This window comes from Falco peregrinus, chromosome 10 (assembly GCF_023634155.1).
Source record: "Falco peregrinus isolate bFalPer1 chromosome 10, bFalPer1.pri, whole genome shotgun sequence".
NCBI lineage: Eukaryota > Metazoa > Chordata > Aves > Falconiformes > Falconidae > Falco > Falco peregrinus.
The window spans coordinates 9707242-9724974 of NC_073730.1; the positions used below are offsets into that span (position 1 = coordinate 9707242).

A 17733-nucleotide genomic window follows, 5' to 3' on the forward strand; every position below is an offset into this window, starting at 1 on the left:
TAACTTGTTTTGACTTGCGTGCTTGCTAACTTTATTTGGTGGCTTGCAGTTCTTGTATCGAATGTTGTGCAAACAAATTATTCCCTGTTCACCCATTCCACAGCACTCATGATTTTAAAAGAGTTTTGTCATACCCATTCTCAGTCATCTTGTTGGCATATGTTGTTGGTTCTTACAATGAAGCTGTTCTGTACTTGTGATCATACTGATCTTTTATCTTCGTTTTTTTCCCCAAGTTTTCTGTAGCCTTTTTGGAATGGAAGAAATAAAACAACACTGAATTTGAGATGTGGGCTCACAGTAGATATACAAAACAATATAATGTTCAGTTTAGTTTCTTTCTAGATTTCTTACGTTCAGTTTGCCTTTGGATACCTGTGAGAACCAAGTGTGATACTGTCACAAAAGATCTTCATTATCCAAGATTGTGTTCTGAGTCCAGTGGTCAGCTCCAAGCCCATTGCTGTGTCAGTAAGGCTAGGATTGTTTTTTCCCTTGTGTGCATAGTTTTTCATTTTTTCTAAGAAGAATTTTATTATGTCATTTTAAAGATTGGGCTCATTAGGTTCTGCAATCCTTCATGATCTGCCTGAATTCCTTATACTGATTAATATCACATCAGCACCAAATTTTCTGTTACTGTCATGTTGTCTGTGTGTCATTTTGAGTTGGTTGAACAGCAACTGTGTAGCACAGAGCCCTCATGAAACCACCATTTCTTCCTACCCTCTGGTTCTTACCAGCTAGGCACTCATCATTGATGCAAGGGCCTTCTCTCTCAATCGCAGTGCCTTAGTTTCTTTGTGCTAGTTGAGTCCCACTGGGAAGTCTAAATGTCCTGCATTGGTTGAGTCTTCCTTAATCGCTTGTTGTTGCCTTTGGAGAACTCCAGTAGCCTTTTGAGCAGGACTTCCTTTTACAGCAACTGTTGGTTCTTCCCCAGTATGTATTGTTTATCATTGTGCCCCCTAATTATGTTCTTTAGTATAGTTTTGGCTTAATACAGAGCTGAGGCTTACTGGTCAGAACCTTTTTTAATAACAATTTTCTCTGTGTCTTGTTCAGTATTTTCCAGTTCTGTAGTGCCTGTCTTGTAGGTGTCAGGTAACATTTGCTGGTGTGAAGGAATATGGATCAGAGCATTCCTGAGAATTAAATAGTCTGTGTGGTGTGCTGCATTATCTCTGCCTGCTCACTGGTGCTCAGAGATTTTACAGCAGGCTGTGAAACTCCTATTTCTATATTTCAGTTTCATTCAGGAGTAAAGTGACCTGGAGTGTTTACTAATTTGTAGTATGCTTGGTGGCTCATAAAACACAAGTGAATTGGAGTCCTGTTATAGTGGGGATGGCTTTTTATCCTTTTTGTCTTTGTTAATCTCCTAGAGGCCATTACTAGTCTTGATCTCAACTTTGAATTTCTTCTTTTCCCTTAGCAGTAGTTCCTATAGATCAGAATGGGGCAACGTAAGGAAGGTTTCTACCATTTACCTCCTGACCTTTATCAGTTGTTGATAAGGACTGTAGTCCCCATTGCCCTCCACTAATCTTAGGCTTCATTAAAAATCTTCCTCTCAGAGGAGGCAGCAGTTTTTGGAACTGAACTGGTAAATGCGTTGAGTAGTGCAGTGTGTTATTCTTAATTGTTTTCTTCTTTTCAGATAACCAAATTAGGTTTGTAAAATCGGCACTATGGTACCATGGCTATGACAGGCCAGAACTCTACCAGCTCCCCTCTGATGGCTCAGCGGGTAGTCGGGAGCTGCTGCTGGCGTTTTCCTGGCTGCTGCACAGACACAGCCTCTTGGAGCAGCTTTTGGCTCGGAACAGAGTAAAGACTGGGGATGAAACCTCTGTGTGCACGGTGAGCATGCTTGTATCCTTCCATTTTATCTGACCATGAGTAACATCTTGTGACAGCAGCTGTGTTATCACTGGTGTATAATGCATGATATCTTGGTATCTATGCCTTACTCCAGCTTTAAAAAAACTTGAAGGGGCCAGCATCTGGAACCTGTTTTCTTTCCCTTCTCTGAACTTTTTGTGTGCAGGTGATCTGGATTCCTTCTCTTTTTCAAACTCCCACCTCTGCCTGAATTCCCTGATTTTTATTTCCTGTATAGGTGAGACCGGTGTGGAGGAATGCAAGTAAGTGAATGTCTTTGATCTCTGTGCTTCTGAGTTTTGTGCTTCTGGACTGTAGCATGCGTGGTTCTGCAGTCTAGGCAAACAGGTTAGCTGTGAATGCTGGGTATGTTAGCATTGGGTAGAGCAAATATTCCTAAGGCAAACTACTTTTTAAAACCATCAAGATCTCAAATGGCAGCTAGTGCTCTTGGGGTAACTAATGACCCTGTAGCCTTCTTGAGAGCACAGTGGGGTATGTTGTTGTTTCCATCAATAAAAAAATGTTAGCACATAGCAAGCCTGCTCTGAAATAAGCTAAGGATAGCTGTGTGTCTGCTTTAGCTGCAGTATATATGCATGATAAAAAAAAAAAAAAAAAAGCCGCCCCCCCAACTCAGTGTAGTAATGTTTAGTATCACTGCTTTTAAAATCCATTCCTTGCATTTAAGGCCATGTGCACATGTTACTGTATAGACAGTTACTCTGGAGCATGGAGTGAGAAGCTTAGGAGAGAAGTTGATGTTTTTTCTGTTTATACTTTGTTTGTTGTGAGTAAACTGTCCCTGCTCTTAATACAACGGATGATGTAGGCTGAATTTAAACTGACCAGTGCAGTGTGTTAGTGTGGACGAGGCCTGTCTAGATGGTTGTGAGTTTGTTCTAAGTCATCTTCGTCTAGTCAGACTGATTCAAAATGACCAGCTCACAGAATACTGTTTATTTTTTTGGCAAAGGACATTGTAGGTCCGAAACCCTACCTGTGATAATCTCCTAACATCAAAGACCTTGTGGTCTTCATGATCACATACATGTGTTCCCCTAGACTGTAGGCTACCTGGTTTTCTAGAACCTTTAGGAGACACCAAAGCAGGAAAGTGAGTTTTGAGAGCTGCAATATAGATAGTGGTTTCAGAAGGAAAATATTTGTACAAGCGGAAAGCAGTTCAAAGGGAAGTCACCTTTAACAACAGTATTAACAGTATTTTGAGAAAACGGACCACTCTTGCTAGACTACAATTGTTTGCTGTGCAGAAGAGGGAGCACAAGAGGTGATGTTTGGTGCACTAGGTGTTAGTGGTGGTGCCTGCCAGTGATGTGAATGCTGCCTTGAGACTTTAGGAAAAAGACACTTCCGGAGAACTTTTTACTTTAAACTTCTTTTTTTTCATGTGTGGTAGCAGATTACTTTTTGTGTCCTTAATTTATATTACAAAAGAGTAATGAGTGAAGTGTGGCAGTGACAGGAATTCAAGCAATGAGGCAGTGCCTATGTTATTTTCTCTGAAGGTCTTAAGTTTTACATTTTCCAAAAAGAGATGAAAGAACTATTGTAATACAGTGTTATCACTTATGGCCACACAGAGGCACGCTGAGAAATGTATTGCTGTGCCTTTTACTGCTATTCTAACCTGCTCTACCTGTGTTTCTCAAAAAGTGTGCAATACATATTTCATGTTTTTATCCAATAACTTAGTAACTGTCTGGAGCAGTGTTTGGAAAGGTTTACAGGTCTGGAAAATTTTTTTCAATAGGCCACGCGAAAATTTTATACACTGGGAATTGGAGTTAGCAGTTTATGTAAAGCTCAATGTATTAATGGCAACGTTTCTTGCATGGTGTTCATCTAGCAAATTTTCGTGCTCCAATAAAAATGGATGTTCATAGGGAGAAATATGATAGAATGTAGTTGCAGTGTAACTGGTGTGTTTTGTCATTCTATATCATAAAGTTAAAACAAAACAGAATTTTGAGGGAGAGATCTTATCTTTTATTTGATTAACTGGGAATTAAAAAACAATTAAATTCAACCAGTAAGACCCAACCAAATGAAGATCTAGGAATGCATGGATAAGGACATAAGGATGTAATGGGTAAGAAGAGGACAGGTGGGTCACCCCCCACATTTTGGTTAGTAAGTCAGTTCCCTGTAAACCTCTCATGAAAGCCTGTTGTTTGTTGCATAAAGGTGTGATAGGGTTCTTATATATTGTTATTTGATAGTTATTTTATGGGTTACCTTCATGTGGCAAAGTCTACTCATCAGTCGGTGTTCAACAGTGTAGCCCCTAAAATCATAGTAAGAAAGGAAGAAGGTGAGGTTGTCAGTTTGATACCTGACATCTTGTGAGTTAAAGTACAACTTGAACAATTGAAGTACTGGAATGTTGACTCTGGGAATGTTAAATATCAGGCATTTGCGATACTTAAGCTGAAGTGTTGGAAGATGTGTAACAGATTGTAAAGGCTTTGCTACGTATGCCAGAGATGTAGTCTCTGCAGTTGTAACTCTCTCTTCTATTTAAGTAAATCAAAGTAGAAAGGTAAAAGAAGAAAAAAAGCTTCACTAGAGAAAGTTCTGTCTCAAAAAGGAAGAAAGAAAAGCAAATGCTCTTTAAAACACCTGAAATTTTCAGCTGAGAAAGAGCTTGAAAAATGTTCCACTGCATGGAGTCTTTTTTTCCCCTCATATCATTATAATAAATTGAAGATATTTTCCTGAAATGAAAATGTTGCAAAACAAAAATCCATGCAATAGCTTTTGGTTCTGTGCATTGCTGAGATCTCTGCCAAAGCAAAGCATGAAAGCCAGTACTTACTGGCAAAGCACGGGTTGGTCTACTAGTGAGAATAAATGTGAATAAAATCCTTACCCTTTATCTTAATCTAAAAAAATGGAGTCTCAAGAACTGTAGGCATAGCTGTAGTTCAAACTGGTATTCACGTGGTTTGCTTTTAAAATTTTCTCTGAAACTACAAAAGTGGACAGGGTCTGTTGCATGAAGAAGACAGAATGCAGCTAATCCCTAAATTAAGGATGCAATCATGTTCTGACTATTCTCTCAGCCCAAGTTTGAAACAAAGCCTACAGCCTGCTAAATTGCCGATAATATGCCAAATACCCAACATATCAAGGGCCAATTAAATTAATTCCTTTCATTTCAGATTACTGCTCTCTGGCCTTTTTTTCTTTGCAGTTCCTTAGCAACACAGTTTTCTTCCCCTGCAAATTGAACACTTCCATCAGCTCTAAAGGATTTCAGGCTGGTTATTTATAGAGGGACAAGGGTATTCATGACACATGATGGACATGGAGCTCAGCTGCTGTGTAGAATTCATAATCATAAGATCCTGAGCTGGAGAAGGCTTCCACAAGCTTACTTTGACGTGCACTTATGTCTTCAGAATCAGAAGTTAAGGGATTCCTAAAATTATAAAACAAGCAGTGGTGAAAGCATGACGAAAGGGTTAAGGTGGTAGGAAGTAGTGCTTAATGTGGCTAATCTAAATAAAAATATAATCTTGAGGTGGTGTTTGGTAAGGACAAGTATGGTTAATAGCCTAGGATGATTATACGTGTTGACTGTTTTTGTGTGTTAGGTAAGAAAATCCTTCAGGGCAACTCATGTGGCCTCCAGCTGGTTTTTTTTTGAAAGGGCAGTGCTGCAGTCTCTCCTGAGCCAGGGTACTGCGTGCCTGCTGCAGTACTTGCTCCAGTCAGCAGGACTGAAGGAGCCACCGCACCCTCTAGCCTTCCACCCACAGTGCTCTTCCAGTACGTGAAGTTTGTAAACTGAGCGGGCGAGACAATTAAAAGAGCAAACTGGAACCCGTGTTGCTGAGCAGGAGAAGGGAAGAGGGGAGCCAGGGTGCATGTCTGACTCTTAATATCTGGCTGCTATAGTGCAGGTCCGTTCTCTGAATCTGCTGTGCTGATTGGCCAGCACCTTGGTGACTCCAGAGGCAGTAAGTGAAAGTTCAAACCTTGCATTGGTCAATTCTTTAAAAAAAGTAATCTTTCATTCTGTTAGATCTATAAAGACTTAAGTACAGTCTGAATTGGAGGTTCACATTGATTTACTGAAGTGCCTACTTGGGAATTCTCACCTGTTGTTATTGCCTTAAAGCACTGGGCAATTAATTGATGGACATTGTCCTCAAAGGCTTTTTATACCCCTTGTGGATTTCTATCTCAAATATGCACTGCCATGATGTCAGTCTTAACGTCTTCTGTTGCTTTGGTGATTGTGTACAGGCAGATTATTCTCAAGTGCCATTCATTGATTCCTGTTTACACATGAAAATCCCAGAGTACAAAACAAATCTGAAAACCTGTAGGTGAAATGCTGTCCTTCAGTGAACCTGTAAGGCAGACCTGGGGAGTTCTCATATTCTCTGTCTTTCTGAGAAGCAGATAATTGTTTGATGTAAACCTGCCTTTTTAGCACATTCAGTATTTGACTAATTTTTTTCCCCCCTTGCTTTTAAAATTTTAGTGTTATCATCACAGCTTTCTCCAGATCTGTGATGGTTTGTGGAGATAATAGCAATATGCTGGGAGCATGTATTATTTCTGTTCCCGGGGAGGAATACTGCCTGTACTGGTGTTATTTCTACAACTGAAATTAATCTGTGTCCTGTAATTTAATTATGTGTGGAGGCTGTTGAATTTTTAGATGGGGGTAGTGATGTTATATCCCTCATTATCACCAGAATGTCATACAAACACTGGTTCTTGGTTCCACTAATTCCCTCTGCCTGCTTCTTGCCCTCTGAGTAAAATTAGGCGCCCCCCTCCTTTTGTGAATGTATATTAATCAACAAATAGAGCTATTATGGCTATTATAGTTGGAATTCATGCATGTCTCTCTCATGCCAAAGTGAACTCAGTTTAATTACTTGTGGTGGGGAAAAATGAAACTAAACATGCTTTCTGACTCTTACGTTTGCAATTTGATTAATCTTTTGTTTGTCACGGTCTGGTTTGGCTCACTGGCTACTTACATTACAGCGCAAGGCTTGTGCTTGCTCTAATCTTGTTGAAATGCCTTCTCTTATCAAAATCTTGACTGTCACTGCTGTTCCATAAACCATGTTATTAGAGGAAAGTGTTAATGTAACGGCCAAGCTTGATGTTTACCACAGCAGAAAACCAGGAAACCTTTGTCACTAGTGTCAGTAAATATAAATTTTCTGTGGTTTTTTTCCCCTCTTCACCTATTCCAGTGGGAGTGGAGGAGGGAATTTTATTAACCTATTGATTGTGACTCAGAAAGCATAATTACTTTCCAGATCTTTATAGGCTGTATTAGTCTGTCAGCTTTCATTTCTTGATTTCTCTCCCTTATTCCCTGTGCTTACACTTCTTTTCTCTTTGTCCTCCTATCTTCCTAGTAACTCTCACCATTTATCTTTTGCCCTTTTTTTTTCTACAGTTGTTGCTCTCTTCAGTATCTGCTAAGGAAGGTTTTTTTAAAAGCTGTCCCCGAAACCTAAGCAGAGAAGAAACCTAAAGTTTCTTCTGCAAAATTTCCCTTACACCATTTTGAGCAGTGCTGCTTTGCCTGTGGCAGCGTGATGCGTTTGGTGTTTGCTCAAGTGTTAATTTTTGTGGTTTTGTTTTTGTGTTTACTTACTGATACTGCCTGTAGGCTTAAACATACTTAGTGGTCAGATGTGGTTAAATTCAGAATATGTTTTTGCCATACAAGAACTGGAGCACATTTCAGTTTGGACTCTTAAAAATGCTTTTTTTTTTTTTTTTTTTTTTGTGTTAAAGCACAAGTTACAGGTGATAGCTGAAATTGTCTTAGCTGGAATTGTCTCTGTGTTGTTCTGCGTGTGGGGATGTACATGCTATTCCTTCTGATCTTTTTTGTGTTTTTAATTCCATGCTTTGGACTTGTTGTGGAACCTTTTTCCAAATGCAAAACAATTTCCTGTGCTGCACTGCACTGGAAAACATGGGGTTAACAACATCTATTTTTGCCTGACACAGTGAATACCCTTTAAAGAGTGGGGTTTTTTGGTTGTTTTTTTTTGACAGCATGTCAAGGTAAAATGCTCTAAAAAGGCAAGTCTGAAACTATCAGAAAGGCTTATAATTATTTGAATCTGCTGTTGCTCTGGTAATGTCTGAATTTCAAATAAACGCAAAATTCTTGAACCTGATGTTACAGCTGATGTGTTCTGGATGGTGTTCAGCCAACAGGCAGTGGAGTCACTTGAGCTTCCACATGAGGAGAGGAAGATGAGGTGTGGTGATGGTCATACTGGTGGTACCCTGCTGAAATTCTGTGTGGGGAGCTCCTTGTCTGTTGGGGAAGCCGAGTGACTAAGCTGTTTAGTGCCTCTCCTGCCCTCCAGCGTCAGGCAGCAGCCAGTACCTTTGGTACTTTCTGATTATCTTCACTGTGGCCTTTTGATTTGATTGAGAACATCCTCTGCTTTTGGTGTCTCACTTTAAGTGATCAGGGTTTAACTCTCATCGGCGGACCATTTGAAAGAAGGCACTTCTTCCTCAGGAGGACAAAAGGAGCATGCAAAGAAGGGGCATGGCAGGCCTCCTACATATGGCAGGCCTCTGCCTCTCCTCTTCTAGGAGGGCAGTTACTGTTTCTTTGCCTGTGGCCTCTTGCTGCAGATTTGCTGCTGATGTAACTTGCTGCGTCTGTCTTTGCTCTGCTGGTCCTGTCCAGCTCCACAGTGGAGCATAATGGACGTGGACAAGCAGAGCTGCAGGCAGAGGAAATGCAGTGCAAGGAATTACCCATATTGCATTTCTTGAACCCTGCAAAATGCAGTGCTCTGAGTTAAGGTCTATCCTGCCATGTGTTTGTTTTAGTATATTTGGTTTCTGTGTTTTGTCTGAATATGTGATGCAGCGAGCTTTGGGATTTAAATGTTATTTTGAAACCATGCAGGTCCAAAGATTAGGCAATGCTGCTGTGCTCTTTTAAAGGCATAGTGCTTTCACTCTATTGCAGAGCTCTTAAGTAACCTCCTGAATGAGTGAGGAGGGATGGGATAAGGGACTGATTTGCTCTAGTGCCTCAGGCCTGTGGCTACTGCCAGACAGGCTTGTTTGAACAAGGCACAAATGGGTAGGAGCTGTGTTCATGTTTTCTGTCTTCCCTCAGCACCTTCTCTTTTTCACTCTTTGCTCAGAGTGAGCTCTTGGGAGTGCTGTTGTGAGTAGTACTTTTTACAAAAGGCACTGAAATTGAAAAGCTAAAAGGCCTTGTGGAAACACAGGATTTTTCTTTTTTTAATTGCTGAATATGCTAGGAGCATAACCTCTATGTTGTGAGCACATAGGTTTGTAGAAAACATATTCTTCTGTGCAAATACCTGGATATTTAATTGGTATGTGCATCGTGTGGGAGTGGGTTCTTACACCATCTTTCTGTGCATATATCTAATCTGGATCCTAACTTGTCTAGAAGGAAATCCAATTAGTGTTGTTGATAGTGCTGTTAATGAAAATAGCGTTGTCCCTTTCACATTCATCTGTTCAGATTGTTCCTTTTCACATTTTCCCCTCCTGCAGATAGATATATGGCTGTATTAATTAAGAGAGCATGTCTGATACTGTTATTTCTGGCTATGGTGTTTAATTTTACAAAAAAATTATGCTCAGTTTAAAGATTTGTAATTACACAGCTTAACATATGTTATGTCACATCAAAACCATTGTCTGAATTATGAGTGGTTCAGAATGAGCGCTCAGTAAAAGCTGCAGAAGCGCTTTATTGGCTTGATTTATGTGATTGCTTTGCCTTTCCTGAGTCCTGCAGCAAGGGATCTAGATATGCATCTTCCCACCTTCGTGATACCAGGCTGTGTGCTTAGTGTAGTTAAGATTTGCGTAGTACCTGGGAGTAAATAGTTTCTCTCTAGACCCAGATTAACTCAGGTGCACGGGAGGAGTGGGCTGGGAGTGTGTGTTAGAGGTTTCAGCAGGCAGTTGTTTTATTTTGCACTGCTCAAGGATTAATGTCAGGGAGTTGACAATGCATACATCCATGGGTTAAACGTGTTATCCGTGTTCTGGTAGGGTTGCTTTTCCATGGGAAGATCAGCAAGCTGTTTGCTGGCCGTCCAAATACGGAAGCAGAGAATCCTTGGAGGGATTTAGAAGATGTCCGGGAAAAGGCGCAGCTCGCAGGGGCTGAGCCGGCAGCAGCAGGGTCTGTCCTTTTACCGACAGGTGGCAGCTCCTAGTCAGAAAAGCGCATCTTTCAGGGAACTAGCCCTAAGATTGCATTGTTTTTGCAGCAATGCAGGCAGCATAGGCCTCTTCATGTCCATCATGTGTACAGGACACAGTAAATTTATTAAGTTAAGAATTTATAAGCATTAAGATACCTATATGAATTGGAAAAGTACAGAATGTGTAGAGATGTGGTAAAGTTGCAAAACAAAGGGTTTTCTTTGCAGTATTGCTTGTGGCATATTTTGAGATCACCGCTGAATCTACAAGGAATTTTGCTTTAAAACAATTTTTAGAGTTTAATTCAAGGTGTATGAATAGAGCAAGGTTATTCTCATACCAGGTCACTAAAATCCTCAAGTGGACCAACTAATGCAAAAAATGTTTCCTTCTCACATGTCTGCAAACACATTGATGCTTATGTTTTTCTTTGATAACCAGTTTATATGATGAAGTACTTGTTTAATTTATCTTCATCCACTGTTAGTAGAACTGCTCTTCCAGTTTCCAGTAATGTGGGATTGCTTTATATTTCAAACCAAAAAGAGTTTTATTTCTGCTACAAAAGTTGAAACTTGTTAAATCTTTAATTCCTCTCTAACCATGTTAGATGCAAGTTGTTTGCCTAGATGTATGCAACGTAAATGAAAGTTGATATATTGCCATGTCTTTTTTCACACCCTTTCTCCCACCCCTTATTCTTTTCCTCTTAAGTACTTTTATATCTGGTGGCGTTTTTTCAGTTCAGTGCTTCCTGAACCTGACTTGTCTGTTCAGAGCACTTCTGCCATGAGAACTGTGTTGGCTTTTTTTTTTTTGCCCTTGCTGCATTGTCTAACCACAAGTAGATTCACATGTTTTGAGAATGATCCGGCATCTTTTTTCATAACAATTGGACCTGAAATAGCCTAGGGAGGAATGTTTGGGGCAAAACTGGTGTGATGTTGGAGGCTGAATTCTATGCTGCCTTGCAAAGATTTTAAAAACATGCTTTTAGGACATAAACCCTGTTTAGCTCTAACTAAGCTAGAGATGCATTTATGAGCTTGGGGTAGGTTTTGTAGTTTGTGAGCTACCTTAGTTGGGATGGTGATGCATTGTGTCCTGGAACATGTATTTATTATGGGGCTTAGCTGGTTATTTGCCTGGATCTTTTACCACAGGAGAGCTGGGTTTAAGTTCCACCTAAGTGCAGGCAGGGTGATAGCTCAGGCATTGGCTTGAAGAGAGTTCATGTAAATATATGTGTGTCGCTTTATCTGTCTTTGTTGCTTTTCTTAGTCTTGCCAATAAATTGATATTGAGGCTTTCTAACAGCAGTACTTTGAGCTTTTAGAACAGAAAGGCTTGTTTGGGGTGAGTTACAGTGGGAGTGGAATTGAGGGGTTTTGTTCTAGCTTCTGTTTAAGTTACACTAATCACAGGTGCTCTGGTGAGTCCACGTCATCCAGTTTGACCTGGCTAACTCTGATACCACCAGTGTAATGGGTAAAGACTTCGACGCTGTAATGAGGGTATCAATACTGTTGATGTGGCTTTTGTACTACAAGCCTGTGGCACCATTCTGTAGCTGGAGTCCATGCGCCTTCAGAACAAAATCAAAGAGAAACAATAATTGCAGCAAACAGTTTACAAGCAAAAAGCTTTTCTGGTAAGTGGCTATGAAATGATCTTTTCCAGAGCTGGTGTGGAGAGGCCATTGAGAGCCCTGGGTTGTTGCTTTGGCTGCTCTCTTTTGACTAAAAAATGTGCATTTCTGGGTCTCAGAAGTGAATGTAGGTGTGTACCCATATTGCTGCATAGATTAGATAAATTCACAGTGATATTTGAAGCAAAGGCTCTAGCTTGGGCTGGTATTTTAGTCATTTTTCTCCCACTGGGAGAGCAGTAAATAGTCTTAGATTGTAAAGACGGGACTAGAAATTGAGGTCATGGTGTAATATGCAAGACCTTTTTTCTTTTACCTTGTTTACTTTATGCCAGGCTAAGTATTTCATAGTAAAAGTAAATTTTTTGTTCAGTGTTTGAAATAAATAATAGAGAGATCTTGCTAAAAAATGCATCGGCTGGCTTCCTTATTTTAATATTAATAAGGCAGGTTGCTACAATAAAATTAGCTGTGCATGGTGTTTGTCACCGTACTGGCAAAGCAATCTAATCTAATGCCATTCCTTCCTGAAATGAATTCCCAGGAGAGCAGTGTTTGTGGCGTTCAGAAACCTCTAACCAGGGAAGTTGGAGTTGAACTGTAAATTATGGAAAATGCAGATTTTAATCTGGGAGTCCCAGGTCTGTCTTTGGCCTTGCAGCTTTCTGGCTGCTTATGTGAAATGTTTAATGTTGTTTACACATGCATTTTCTCTGCTGTAGTGACTAATATCCAATTGCTTACCTCATCATGTTTATGGGCAACCTGGTAATCATATCTGTATGGTTTCATAGTCCAGAAACCTCTCCTGGTAGGGGCAAGACAATCAGAACCATGAAGGTACTTAGCTAGGACTGCAGTGCCCTAGGGCACAGTGCGTTTTGATTTAGGGGCATGAGGCTGAAGGCATCTGAGGAAAAAGTGACATTGCAGTTGGCACAAAGGGGATACTGTGGTTTGTGTGTGTGTGTGTGTGTGTTTTTTTTTTAAGATGAATCTGTGTCTTTAAACAGAAAAGCCCTTTACCAACCCTTTGCCCCTGTGATTTATAGCATGAATTTATTTGAGCCACAGAGCAAAGGGAAAAAACTTGTAATCTTGATACATTTTATGTGACCAGAACAGCATTTTTGTGCTTATAAATAATAGGAACACTTATTGTATTAGAGGCCCTGTCAACTGAGGTGATGGTTAGGTTAAAACAAGCATTAGGGGGTTATTTGATCATGATTATAGATATGCTGCTGCTGAAATATGCATTTAAGGCAAGATTAAACTCTCTTCACTTTACAGTTTTCATTTTTAGTTTAGGATCCGAACTGGAATTACATTTAAGCTTTGCCTGCCAATAGAATCTTTATGAGATTATATTGAACATGGAAGTCTGTGAAGCAGGGAAACACATGTGTTTAAATACTATCAAGGTCTATGGGTCCAAATAGCTGCTTAAATGTTTTCTTGAAAACAGTCATGTTTCGAGTAGGCTTTTTAAATTTCTGCTTTAAAGAAATGTCTTGAAAGCCCAACAACTGGGACACAGTTTCTGAGCTGGCAAACACCTGTTCTGAATAACCAGACTTTTGCAGTTCTGTATTATTTCTACTTATGATATGCTGTAGTAAAAAATCTGGAATTGTGGATTATGTTTATTGTATATACTTTCTATAGACTAGATGAAGTTGACAGCTCAGCCTTACTTTCAGTGGTGTTACTGGCATCAGAAGCAAAACAACCCATGTCTTCCTCCCCTTTTGATTTGCAATCTGCAGGAGTCTTAGCTGAAAATGGAGAGAGATCTGTTTGTAAGTATGAATGATCTCTTTGTGCAAGAGGCTGTGGGAGGTGGAATTCCCCCCATGTTCCTTAAGAAAGATACAACAGAAATGTCTTGCTTGCTTTTATGCTTTTGGCCAAGCAGAAATTTCGTCCAGAAGATGAAGGTGGTTGTTTGGTTTTGGTTGGGTTTTTTGGTTGTGGTTTTTTTTTTTCCCCCTGCAGCTGAAGGAAAGTGGGACAAGATGAACAAAAGGTAACTCTGCTTCTCCCTTCTTCCTTCCAAATTACTCTAGAGAAATACAAAACAAGGCAAGACAGATGGTACAACTGTAGCTGGGAGTGCCTCTGTGGACTCCTGGTCAATGTCAGCTGGATGATTGCTTTTTTTTCTCTATCCTGCAAGAAGGGAAATGCTGGATGGAGAAAAGAAAGTAGCTGGGTAAGCACAGGCCCGCAATTTTGTGCCTATATAAGTCATTGATTTACAAAATAGGGTCACCAAATGTAGCCTGCAGCACTTTCAGGAAGACACTGGAGGAGCTAAATCTGTTTATGTTCTTTGACTTACTAGAATCTAGTCAAAATGTGATTTTTTTTTTTTTTTTTTTTTTTTTCCCCATCTGGGTAAAGAACATGCTTTTGCTGTCTCAGGAACACTGTGTCTTCCTGGGTACGGAAAATGAAAGACAGGAGAGGAGACAGCTCACTATATCATAGCTGAGAAGCTGGTATTTGTTCCAGACTTCAGTACTTGTTTAGGCTGTTCCCAGTCCTCTGTTCTGAAAGGTTACAATTTCTCTCTACTGCTGGAACTTGCTTCCTTTTTTTTTTTTTTAAATCTTTGACCTATTTGCCTTCTATGTTCTTCACTACTGAATGATTTGAAAATATTGAAGCAAACTTAAAACCTTTTGGTATTCTCTTCTGCTTTTAGTGTGAAGATGATCTGCCTAGCAGCCAGAAGGGTACAGCTGAAATAGCACTTGAATATGGGCCAGAAGACAGAGTAGATGTTCGATACCTACAGTGGTTAAACGGGAGACTGAAGTTCCAGTGGCGGAGTTTGCATGCTCAGCACCAAGAGCAATGCAAACTTTTGCACAAGGTAAATGATTCTTCTAACTCACTATGGCATTGTTTATTATTTAAAAGCCTTGAGCTAGTGCTAAATGTGCAAATTATTCTTGTTTGCTAGTTCTGCATTTTCTGTAGATAAGAGTGAATTACTCTAAATACCCCCATCTTTCCCCAGTGGGGCAGAGCCATAAGAAAATGAAGTAACTTCAGTGTTTGTAAGGTTATAATTGTTGAGTGAAAGTCTCTTGCAGGTTGGCACATTTGTCCCTTCTGCAACCATAGGCTGTCTTTTCATTTCTCTGAGAAAATGCCTGGTAGAAGCAAGACAGAGCGTTCTGGTCCCACAGACAGGAAGTAGTGATTCAGAACTATTAAGTTAATAGGAAATGTAGATTAAAAATATTGAGCACAGATGTTGAAAGTAATAGCAGCAAATAAAATGCAGTTTCCCAGTTCCTTGGGGAACGTCTGAACAGAACCCAAAATCGACCTGCTTTTAAATTGGGAATCAGTAGTGGTCTCTACATTGCTAAGTTTGCAGTTCTGTTCCCATTTATGAATGATGTTTATATACCTGTCTGAAAACCACAGGCATCTGGGAGCACTATGTCTGCTTAGGATGGAAACAGCCTGCAGTCCTAAAGTTGACAGTGATGGTGACTGCAGAGACAAATTTAAAAAAACGATTCTAAAGATAGCCCTAAAAATTACTCAGTAATGTTTTCCCCTAGACCTCCTTTCTCCATCCATATCTCTTCAGGTAACTTATATGGAGCCACTTGGTATTGTACCCAGAACCTCCACAGAAAACCTTTTTGAGGCTAAGAACAGTTCTGAGAAATTTCACCTCAAAAGAACAACATTTGTCAGAAAGCTGCCAGAATTGGAACAAGAGAGTTTTGAATGAAGATGCCTTCTTGGTTTTAATCCTGTGTCTGACAGAGCAATGCTGAAAACTAATGAGGTTACATTTTGTTCTTTACATGAATTGATTGCTAGGGAAGATGTCTGATCGACAGCCCTAGGGAAAGATCAGGTGCTGTGTGTGCAGCATCTAAAATAACCTTTTTCTTCTCATTGCCCACTGTGAATGTGCTTTCCTGATCTGGGAATGAAGATAGCAATTCACCGTAAGTGCAGGTGCAGTCCTTGTCTTTTGCAGTGAGATTACAGACAGTGATGCTGTTGGGAGAGGTGGCTTAGTGATACAAAACTCAAATGAAATGATTGGCATCTTCTCCCCTTGATAAGCTACCTCTATTTAAGGTATGCTGATTTTTATAGTAGGTGAGGCAAATACCTCTGTAACTCATCATCAGTGCTCTGATTTATGTAGTACTTGCAGTAACAAATCATTAGGTAGCTTCAGTACCTCAGCTTACAGTTAATGAGACCAAGGAAGAATTAAGAGCAGGTTGAACCTGGGGCCTCCAGTACAGACATAGATACTCTCAATGGTCCAGGTCAGGCATGGAAATGATGAAGGGATGTGCTGACTGGGCAGCATGCTAAACTGGATGACAGGAGATATGGCGGCCTCCTACGGAGATTGTACTTTGAAATGAACTTGGACCTTTTTCCTCCCTGTGGTTGTCCAAGGAAAAATGTTTGCTAATTAGGACTGTTACAGTCAGATCAATATGAGGCAGGTTAGTTATGCTGTGACTCCCTGGACCACAATTTCCGGAATCTGGAAAAATAAGCAGGAGGGAGAATGTTTCTCTGTTCATCCAGTTTCCCAAAGCTGCCGTTATTGCCTTTCCCAGCAGTCATCACTGGACTAAATTGAAAGTGTAAGCAGTGCTGGTGATGATTCTTGTGATCAGACTAAGTTCTGCAGTGTATGTAGAGGGCTGCCATCATGGACGTATACATAAGAGAATAGATTGGAGCCCAGCTCCTCCATGTGTGTTTGCACACTGATATTATGCATGCTCAAATATGTATGTGCAGCTGTGGGAGTTCTGTTCAGAGCTGTAATAAAGTGCAGTGCTCTGATTTATATTTCAGTCAGAATTAAAAGCAGGAAAATTGAAAGGTAAAAGTGACTTTGGAAGGGACTTCATTACAGTGCCACAGTAATGTTAACGTTTATAGTAACACAAAATATAACATGCTTCTACAATTTAACAGCTGCATAAACAATAATTGATATTTCCTGACTCTTTATAGAGAAACTTTCTGTGCTACTGCATTAATTTAAAACTTTGAAACTAGTCTATTAGAAGACTGAGCTGACCCAATATGACCTCTATATGAAGTGCTGCTTTTCTCATATAAACCACGAACACAATATGCAAAAGGCTAATAAGTGTTGTGTTTTTTTAATTATCCTGGCAGGTTTATGGAGGGCTTTCTCCACAAAATTATAATTATGGCTTTTGCTTGCTCTGTTTAATAACTTAACGGGTTATGTATCTCAACTGTGGAACAGTCTTATTTACTGGTGATCACGAGCTGTAATTTTTGCCAAGTAGTGGCGACACTTCCACAGATTTCATTCTGTGACTCACACAGGCTTTAAAATACCATATTCTCTATTTGGGGCTTTCTGAGAAAAACACATCACACTTGGAAAATATGTTCTCATTCAGAAGATGACTGCTTTTCCACTCTGTATGTTTTTTGTTTTTTTTTTTCCAGTATGGATATTGCTACAGGAAGAAAGAATTGTACATAGAGGCTACCAAGATAGTCAAAGACTAGCTAAGTTGGTATGACCTCCAAGAAGAGGTTGAGGGAGTTGGGCTCGCTTGCTCTGGTGGAGAGGAGGCTGAGGGAGAGGGAGGTCATCTAATTACCTGCCTTCAGCTATTTGGGTAGTTTATGAGGATGGTAGTTACAAAGATGTATCCATGGTCGTCTTAACAGTACCAGAAGACAAGGGGAAAGGGCCACTGATTATAGCTTGGCAGGTTCAAGCATATTAAAGAAGCTGCTTTGCGATGATGGACAGTGGTGGAGTTGGTCACCAGAGATGCTGAATGGTCTTCACCCTTGGAGGCTTCCAAGGCTCACACACACGAAGCCACAAACTGATGTTGGCAGTAGGCCTTGTCAGAGCAGGAGGTAGGACTGAACACCTCCAAAGGTCTTTTCCGTTTCTGTGATTTTGT

General features: G+C 40.2%; 1 protein-coding gene across 4 annotated transcripts in view; it reads left to right on the forward strand.

Moving 5' to 3' along the window:
• The window catches only part of TEDC1 (tubulin epsilon and delta complex 1), a 73751-nt gene that overhangs the window by 6477 nt on the left and 49541 nt on the right, over positions 1-17733 (forward strand). For all 4 annotated transcript variants that reach the window (XM_055815353.1, XM_055815356.1, XM_055815354.1 and 1 more), the window contains exons 3-4: positions 1661-1863; positions 14475-14645. In XM_055815353.1, coding sequence (XP_055671328.1) covers positions 1661-1863; positions 14475-14645 — 374 coding nt within the window. The remainder of the gene's footprint in view (positions 1-1660; positions 1864-14474; positions 14646-17733) is intronic.